The following is a 10,217-nucleotide window of genomic DNA, read 5'->3' as shown; positions in this document are numbered from 1 at the left end:
GAAAAATGTGCCGTGGCACTGAAAGGGTTAATTAATTAGCAGTGAAGATTTTTTTAAATGTGTGGACTCATACATATAAACAAACTTTTTTTAAGTTTCATTTTTGTAAGGATTTCATGATGGGAATTATAAAAATCCTTACAAAAATGAAACTTAAAAAAAGTTTAATTCACTGCTAATAAATTAACCCTTTCAGTGAAAAATATGGAGGGGATAATAATTGGGAGACCGAGGTTAACAGCAGCGACGAATTAAGACGAAGTATGATGTTCCTATTGCGGAACCTCTACAAACATGGTTCCGAGTTCTCCCACCAGTATATGTGGGCTATGTTGGACATGAGAACTTCGCTGAAGAAACAGGACAAAAAAAAATAAGTTCAATGTGTTGCGGTCATATTATACTGTGCCCGATGAAGCTCTTTTTGTTCTTTTTGTTCTGTTATTAATAATATCCATTGTAGAATTGCATGACCGTGTTTTAAGCAGCTTATTATGGGATTTACATATTTGAAAATTTCACAATATTTGGAATAAGTAATTTACGCAAAAATCAACTATAGATTTGTTTTCTACTTAAAATTTATTCCGAGCAATTAATATATTAAAGTGCGTTGCATTTATTAGAATGCAGCATCTACTATCTACAGAAATTATTTTAAACTCAAAATAAAACGCAGGCTCCTCTCGAGAAGAAAATGTGTCTTTAATCCGCTCTCATTAAATAATTTTGACCGCTCTTTAATTTTTCTCAAAGAAGTCTATTTAGAGACTGAACTTGACTTAGAAATCGTCGGCAACCAAGTTACGTAACCAGGTAGACATTTCAACATATAATTACCAAAATAACACTCCGCGGGTTATTCTCCTTGCAAAGTTCCATTAAGATATCGCTCCGTCGCCGATCATACGCCATGCCAAATATGTAATGTTTACTTTGCGCACGACATGGGCGTATAACAATATTAATGCTATTTAATATGTGTAGAACCGCAATATTTCAATGATTATATGATATTAACTGTTTAAATTTTGACGCAGAGAGCTGGACAATTTTGTCTAATTGACCCGAACATTCGCACTCGCAGTGAGGAAAGCTCAATCGAGATTTGCCAGTTTATTTCTCTCGATCTGATCCTTTTAATGAAGATGTCGGGGGCTTCTAATGACGGATTTTCGGAGCTGCAATGTACACTTTTTGTGTAGTAAGTATAGATTACAGTGGCGGATCCAGGAGAGGGTGCATGGGGTTGACATCCCTCCTTTTTATTGAAAAAAATTCATGTCTGATTAATTTGATCCCACTAATTTATCTTCCGTACATAAAATACAAGCATTGTGTACATATATGTTAATTACTACATGTACATGTACATAAATAAAATAAAATGGTAAACACACATGTACATACATGTAGCAAATGAAGTATTTAAAATAGAAAATAAACAGAATTGTTAAATTATTATGATTTCAAAGCAGAGACATAAACAATGTGTCTGTTTCAACGTTAAGGATGAAAGGAGGTCATGTGGCATATTCATCACATTTAGAAGGTAATCTTGAACTATCAAAAAGGAGGAGTATACAGTGAAATAAAGTCATGTTCTTGGGATGCGAGTAGACACATGAGCTAACACATACACTTGTACATGTTCCTAAAATCCAGACTTCCCTACCGACAATAGACCTTTATCCCATACCCCATTACAATTATCATACCCGATATCACACCCCTAGACCTGTATCACATACTGTATACCACACCCGTAAACATATCTCATAATGTATATTACACCCTAGACCTATATTGCATACCGTATATCACACCCCTAGACATATATTGCATTCTACCCTAGACCTTTATAGCCTTCTGTATATCACACCCCTAGACATATATTGCATTCTACCCTAGACCTTTATTGCCCTCTGTATAGCACACCCCTAGACCTATATCGCATACCGCATATAACATCCTAAACCCATTTCAAGTACCCTATATATCACACCCACAGACATATATTGCATACCTTATATCACACGCCTAGACCTATATCACATACTATATATCACACCCATGAACCTATATCGCATTCTTTAAATCACACCCATAGACCTGTATGGCATACCCTATATCACACCCCTAGACATATATAGCATATCATATATCATACCTTGCACAGAACATATTTGAAGTACATTTTGTATAGATCAAATATAAGAAAGAATGAACATGACATGCAAAAATCTGTTTGATATGTAGTATCAACCCTCGACCTATATCACCCCGCGGGCCAGTGGCCCTTCAGTTTATATAGGTGTCTCCTGTTGATACTGCATGTACTATTCAGTGTGGAATTTAGAGAGATAGTAATACAATGTACATGTGTATTATATCCATGTAAGTCATAACTAATGATCAATATGGTTCTTTTTTAGTACATTGTCAAGATATACCAGATACATTTATTTAGAACGCAGATCATAAAGTAAGAAACAGGATTTTTATAACGCAAGAAAAACTCAGTTATGATTGAAATTCTGTGTCCATGAAAGTGCATTGAAAATGTGTTGGATGTCAAGGCTTAGAAAAGTATACCTTTTCTAAGAGCAGATTTTCATGGACATTTTTACATGTACAATGTACCAGGTAAGTGTTGAAGGTATACATTATTTATTCATATACTTTGTATGTACACAGATATTTAAAATTTTCAAAACTGGTGATAGGTATACTGTTTTTATCGCTAGTGTAGAACAGTGTAGCCATATTTCTTAGCAAAATTTGCAGTTTACATTTGTATGTCTGTGAACAAAAAATTTACACTGAAAACTAACAAAATACATGTGCATGTACTCTAACTATGGTTATTGGCATATGTAGTACGGTAAGATTAAAGATTAAAAAGCGTAAAAAGCATGAAGATACCGTGCGTATCGCCAGATCCTACCAATCCAAGATCAAAGATGCAGTGAGCAAAGCTCTGGAGGAGGATGATATCGATGAATCTGAATTTGCAGGGGTTGTGAAATGTCTTGGCTTCTACTACGACGAAAAGCAGCAGCTGCGAAAACCTTCCACCACCACCACCACTTTTAGTGAAGACCTTATTACGCATGCGCCATAGGTAGGTTCTTCCAACGCGCGCCTCGCTCGGCTACGCCTCGATCCCTGCACTTATTCCAGAATCCTCCAGATCAAAGTCTCAAGTGACAAAAAAAAATTTCCCAATCCAGTAATTTGGATTGGGAAATTTCGAACCCCTAGCCCTCGGTTATTTTTTTTACTTCCTCACCAGATCATAGGAGAGGTATTCCTGTTTGGACTTTTTGCTCACTTTGAATCCCGTGCTCCGGACGTCTGCTCCTTTCAAGGGATCTTTTTCTTTGTTGAGCGTAGGGCAAGCCCATACTTTGGTGCTCTCTCCTTGTCTATCCTTCAAGGTGTGGATCTTAGACATACCGAACTTTCCATCCACCTCTATCACCTCCGTGATTTTGTAGATTACCCCGATGGGTAAGTCCTCCCATTTCAGAGCTTCCTGACTCTGCTCTTCAACCTTTTCCCGGAAGAAATCTTCACTGATGAAGTCTTCTTCGATACGAAAGCCATAATTCTTGTATTTACCCTATGCTCAATAGGGATGTCGTCCGTTTGCATTTGGCTGTCGGGGTTAGGGGTTTTATGCAGGATTTCTGCATGTGCGGTAGAATCGGCCTTTTCACACTAATATAAAGGCATCATACATATACATCAGAACGTATTCAAGAGTCATCAAGGGAACCAAGGTTATAGCGGTAATCAAAAGAATGTAATCCAGGGACAAAGACCAGACATGGAAAACAGACATACACAACAAAGAACACAAAGTAACTAAAATCATACATACGAAGTAACAAAAGTAAATGAGCAACTCGGACTCCACTAAAAACTGGGAGCATGGATCAGGTGCACCGGTGGGGTAAGCGTCCTCTGCTTTTCTAGAAACACCCGCCGAGTTGCTCATAAAAAGTCAAGTCCGGGGTAGACAAACGAGGAAAGGAAAACTATGACCCGTTGAATAAATCAGTTTTCATGGAGCTGATGGATACACCATAACGATCCACGAGTTTATGATGACGACCATAAAACTTCTGTAGTGATGACTTCAATCTTGTAGCAACATAACCCTGTTCCAGAAGCCTATTTGTTAGAGTGCTAGCGCGATACAAAAAGTCTGCGTAGTTTCGGCAAGCTCTTGCATAACGTATGAGTTGTGATATGAACACTCCATACGCAGGAGCCGAAGGGATGTTGCTACAGATGAAAGGAAAGTTGACAATTCTGAATGAAAAGTCATCACGTTTGTCGTAAAGTTTGATCAAAAATTTTCCTTTACCATCGATTTCTAAGTGTTAGTCAAGATACGAGGCTGACTTCACAGTGTCTGTAGTATCCTTTATCTCAAGTTCTTTTGGGTAGATGCGATGTATCAAATCCCCGAAATTAGGATTGTTTAAAGATAATATGTCATCTATATTGCGGAAACTGAAATTAAAGGATCTAGCCAAACGATATTCGTTCTTTCTGATCAGATCAGCTATAAAGTCAGCCTCATAAGAGTATAGGAAAAGTCAGCAAGTAAAGAAGCACAATTTGTTCCAATTGGAATGCCGACCGTTTTTTGAAAAACACGTCCACCACACTGGACAAATATGTTGTCGATTAAAAATTCCAGCATTTTGTAAACATCTTTCTCTGTATATTTGGAAGATGATTTGGAATTATTTCTTACAAAGTATGAGGAATCCCTACCAAGAACTATATATTTGTATCTAGGTACAAGAAATACAAAGTACTGTAATAAAGAACTTCTGTTTTTTGCACATGTGCAAAGTTAAGTACTATAATGTATGAATATGTTTATGATAAATGGGTACATGTTGTGAATTAGACATAAATGTGTTGTTGTCTATAACCAAGTGCAAGTGTCTTCTTTAAAATTGCATCTTTAAGCTTCATTCCTCCTCACATTTTGTTCTATTATCAAAACATGAACATTTCACTTCCTGTTCATCAACAAACAACAGCATCTTTTGTTACATTGATATATATATATATATGTGTGTGTGTGTTCATTTACAGAAAGAATCCTAGGGGTATTATTATTTGCATGATTTGAAGAAATCGATATGTACGTTTATATTTTAGAGTGTCCATCAGGAATTCCAATTCATGATTGCATTATTGGACCCGGGAATCGGCCGTGTCAAACTGGATATTATTGCGTTAGATCTCCTATTGGCGGTCCTGGTAGTTATTGTCCAATTCGTAAGTCTATTTCTTATTGTATTACTTTAGTGTTTATCGGACAACTATCAGAAACTTCATAACAATATTGTATAAATATAAGTATTTGAAACGAATTCGTTTTTGATTTAAATCAAAGGGTCTGTTCAGTTCAATTATATCATCTTTGTCCCTTAGACGGCAATATTTTCACATTCTAACACGAATGTTTAATTTGCATATCCAAACTTATGAATTTTGTTAATGCATATATCACATAAAAGGCCGATAACATAGGAGACAAAAATAGTCTTAGCTTAAAGAATTTTGATATCCTGAACTAATTTTAATACACAAATCCGTCAGTGTTCATTTTAGTTCCCCATTTACTATCATTCGAACACAATATTGAGCTACTTCTTTAATCCATACATTCACCTTCGATACTCCAAAAATTGTCACGACATGGTTGCTTTAAATTTTACAATTTCAAAGTTTTATAAATGCATCGTCTAGAGATTAAAGCTGCATTAGCTGTCAAATTTCTTCAGTTTTGAATGTACTCAATTCTGCTGATTCAATGAAATAAGTTTGTAGTATTGCAATTGAGGCAATCAATGTCGATTATACCTACAGAGTATTGTGAAAATAACGGGTTTTTTTTTAATCAGAGAAGATTGATAGCTCTGATCTAATTATTTTTCGCCATTACTTACGAAGATTGCCCACAGGACATACACGTGGGTTACAAATACTTTAACCTTGGTAAAAAAAATAACAGTAACGGATACACAGGTAAGCACGTGCTTTGCTTTCATTTCATTTCATCTATTTCTTGATTAGTTTTTTTTTTCAAATGAATAATGACCATATTTGAGCCACATTATATCACAATACGTAAATTTCAAAAGGATCCTTGCGTTATTTTCGAACTTTTTTGTTATAAGTATTGCGTCCGCCGGTCTTCCTTGCCGTTGAATAAGCACTTTCGCTTTCAAATCAGATTTACAGCACATGCGCGGATTAAGGTCACCAGAAGTCACATGCATACGAAGTTAACTAGGTCGATTTTTTGTCTTGCAAGACAATAAATATATAGACACCTATCTCATGTATTTAATGCATTTTATGTGTGGATATCAAATGAAATTATACAGGAAAAGTACAAATTAGTAGAAATAATTCAAAGTTAAAGTATATTTCAACAGAAACAAATATTACGAATTTGACAGCTAATGCAGCTTTAATAAGGAATAAATTGAAATCCTTTAGCTTTGAGATTCTCTTCCAGCTTGTAAACATGGTTCCCCACATAAAACCTTGTCATGTGGAATGGTTGCAAGCTCTAATAAATGCCCGACAGGATATCATTGTTTGGGTGGACCGGCTGATGAATATTTTGGATGTTGCCCAAATGGTAGGCAAAACAATAAATATGCGTTCCATAATATGATACATATTTTGATAATCAAAATAAAAACGCATCATAAATTTATGATCTTCACGAATTGTGATAACATCTTTGGATGAACAGAGCTCGAAAACTTACATTGGATTTAACTATTATATAAATAAATCCGTCAGCTAAGAACAAAAAATCTGTAATGAAAATAGACAACTTACGATATCAAAAATCCATATACAGCATTGAACATAAATGTACACACAGAATAAAGTAGAATAACTCCCCTTTAAAATTTGAATATTAACGCATGGGCCCCAGAAATAGAGCTTTTCTGTATATTTTATTTTATTTTGTTTTATTTTATTTTATTTTATTTTATTTTTTTTTTTTTTCATTTTTTTTTTTTTTTTTTTGGGGGGGGGGGGGGGGGGGTGGCTGCAAGATGTTCACCGCACTGAATTTTGGGCTTGTTTCTGCACAACGGGAATCGCTTTTATTTCCCAGTCTTTTCGTGAGGTAATGATTAAGACTAAATTTGTTTAGTGTCCAGTACAAGTATATTTAAACTTAAACAAATACTATAAGAAAATCAGAAAATGTTTGAATGCAAATATACTGAAACTGTTGAAAGGAAATACCTGTATTATCTAATTTTATTTCAATCACGTGAATTGGTTGATAAAATTGCTGAAGTATTGTACTGATCAGTTGATATTAACTAATAGGACCAATGGAAAAACCTGGAAAGTGTCCTGTTCCTACTGAAGTTGGAATATGTGTAGAACAATGCAGCAAGGATGAGGACTGCAAAGGGACACAGAAATATTGTTCTAACGGTTGTGGACATACATGTACAGAGGTACTTCCTGTGGTAAAACCAGGGTTTTGTCCACCTCTTCCTCCAAATACAGTTGGTCATTGCGCTGAACTTTGTACTGACGATGCTAGTTGTCCAGGAACACAGAAATGTTGCTCGAATGGGTGTGGTCATGTGTGTTCATTTCCGACCGGTGGAATTAAACCACCACGTAAGTTCTGATAACTAAAAAAGAAATTGTGTTTATTGCATTTAAAGATAAATGCCGGTTTTCCCTGTATCGTACTTACTTACCTTAAAACAATGTTTTATATGAATATGTTTTCATTTTATCAATATGTTTTCTCTTACATTCTCCTTAATTATTTATGAAGCATGATTTAATTGAATACATTTGTAGATTTAGTATAGTTGTACAACGTTCCAAGAATAATATAGAAATTTTAAGTGTTATTCATCATAAATGAACCTTTACAATTTCGTATCGATAGATATTTGCTAAAAGTTGTTTTTATTTCTTTGCTTTACAGCATGTCCCGTCGGGAACCCCCTTACAAAGACAGGAAGTTCAGGGTTGGTGTATTGCGGGAAAAGTCCAAATAATCAGAGTTGTCCTAAAGGATATTACTGTAATGGAGTTGTGTGTTGTCAGCGTAAGGATACCTGGCAATAAACGAGTCGTTTAAGCGCGTAGAATACACGTCTTACGTCTACTTAATAAAACAATTTCTCATTAATTGAAAATGAAGTGGCAAATGTGCAAACGCACAGAAATCAAAGAAAATTAAAACAAACTAATATCAAAACATACAAAAGGGGAGTGTTTTGATCACGCCAAAGTACTTTAACCCCACCACATATTTTGCACCTGTCCCAAGTCATGAATTTCTGGTCTCTGTATGTCTTGTTTCGTTTTCCCTTTAATTTTATTCTTATGCTGCTGGACAACCCATGTTTAATGTTGTGTTGGGGCCAGCCTACCTTTTGTTGCGAAGGTTTCCTCATTGTTCATTGAAGACCTATTAATGGCCTTGAGATGACATTTTTCATTATGTTGGGTTTCTTTTTTGTCTCTTTGACATATTTATTATGTCCATTTTCGTTTTAACCAATAAGGACCAAACGTTATATATTAAAAAAAAAAAAAAAACAAAGTCTAAAAATAAACTCTGGAAGGTGGGTAAGTTCCTACATCTTTCTCCCAGCCATCATCCGACTTTTATTGAAGGTCTACTCCGAAGAAGCGAAAGTATATAAGTGTTGGAGATCGCTTATAAGATAAAAAAGACAATTTGTATTTATAGTGTTTACACATCAACTACGGACAGCAATAAATCCTTTAAAACAGCAGCTTTAAAGATTTTGCTTTCGTTTTATCAAACGTGATTTTACTATATGAACTTATTTATAGCATACCAAGGTTTACTAGTTAGTTAATTTGTAACGTCAGCATAGGAAACCAATCGTCATGATGGATGTCATCAATATAAGTAACAAAACTGATAGAAATTATTTGAGTACAAATTTGTACGTTTGCATAAAATCGATAAAATCATTTAGAATTGAGTCGTAAAAACAATAACATAATATACTAGATAGAACAAGAAACAAAATTTCCATAACCAAGGGACGAAGACTGCGAAAACAAACAAAAAACAACACAAATTATGTAAGTCAACAGAGATTTTGAAGATTAAATGAGCAACCAGTACACCACTAAGGCCCCGGATGAAGAACCTAATAAGCAATTTGCGCTTTTCCTGATATATATATGCCAAGTTGTGGCTAAACCATCGCAATTTTTTATCAAAATGTATAGATTAATTTTATTTTCAAATCAATGTAAATGATATTATATTTTATAGAGGTATGCAAGTTTGGTCCACCATTAATGGAATATTTTGCGGTAGAGGTTCTGAACGTGAAGACTGCCCAAAAGGCTATTCGTGTAACATTGCACCTAATGATGCATATGCAATCTGCTGTCCATCTGGTAGGTATAGTTGATCTCCTCGATAATGACTTACCTAACATTTTGCAGTGAAACCCATCGAAAAAATGTAATTTGAATCATTTTGTTCTTTTTTTAATATTCAGCCAAGAATGCAATCCTCATTGCTGAAACACTATCCTTAGTGTTTCGATTATTTCTAACTTTGAACATCGTTTTGAAGCCGTTTTTAATATTTTCATGGCATCAAAACAAGAATGGCTCGCTGAGTAGTAAAACACAAACAAAAACATACTCTTTTAGCTCAATCATGTTTTGTCTAGCTAGTGTGTCAAAAATCAAGACATCTAAACATTCATAATTTTCCGTGATTCTGATTTTTTTTTAATCTCAAGGATACAGTATGGTGCTTATTTTGCCAAACAAGTGCACTTTATATTTCATGAGTGTAGGAAATCGTTCATCGCTAATTCAATACCCATATACTTTTTTTCTCTCTACTATTCGGTAGGGTTATAGTGACTTTGACACATTATCTCTCTCCTCTTGTGGTCATTATACCGACAAAACACTTATCACCATTTTGTGTCAATTGGTTTGCCAAAAAATGTATTTTTTTTTCTTTCAGATTAAGTGGAATAGGTTGGTGCCAGTCTGAAAAAGGCTTAGTTATAGTAAAACCCACTCAAATATTCAAGTGTTTTTTTTAATTATTTACAAAAAATGTAGATAGAAATGTACGCAAGAACACAATTATGACACATGATTTCAGTTAATGA

At 34.8% G+C, this 10,217-nt stretch overlaps 1 protein-coding gene across 1 annotated transcript; it reads left to right on the top strand.

The window, feature by feature from the left end:
- The first annotated feature begins 1,045 nt into the window (after positions 1 to 1,045).
- LOC148597655 (uncharacterized) lies at positions 1,046 to 9,531 on the top strand. Its single transcript, XM_088562054.1, has 6 exons — positions 1,046 to 1,204; positions 5,188 to 5,307; positions 6,557 to 6,682; positions 7,396 to 7,698; positions 8,018 to 8,140; positions 9,353 to 9,531. Exons 1-6 carry the CDS (start codon positions 1,165 to 1,167, stop codon positions 9,529 to 9,531), a joined length of 891 nt encoding a protein of 296 aa, XP_088418180.1. The 5' UTR covers positions 1,046 to 1,164.
- Positions 9,532 to 10,217: the final 686 nt, after the last annotated feature.

Source organism: Perna viridis, chromosome 14 (assembly GCF_037379345.1).
Source record: "Perna viridis isolate PV_CMFRI_1.1 ecotype Kerala chromosome 14, ASM3737934v1, whole genome shotgun sequence".
In the NCBI taxonomy this organism is placed as follows: domain Eukaryota; kingdom Metazoa; phylum Mollusca; class Bivalvia; order Mytilida; family Mytilidae; genus Perna; species Perna viridis.
Note: the sequence above shows the minus strand (reverse complement) of the source record. Positions and strands in the feature narration are given on the sequence as shown.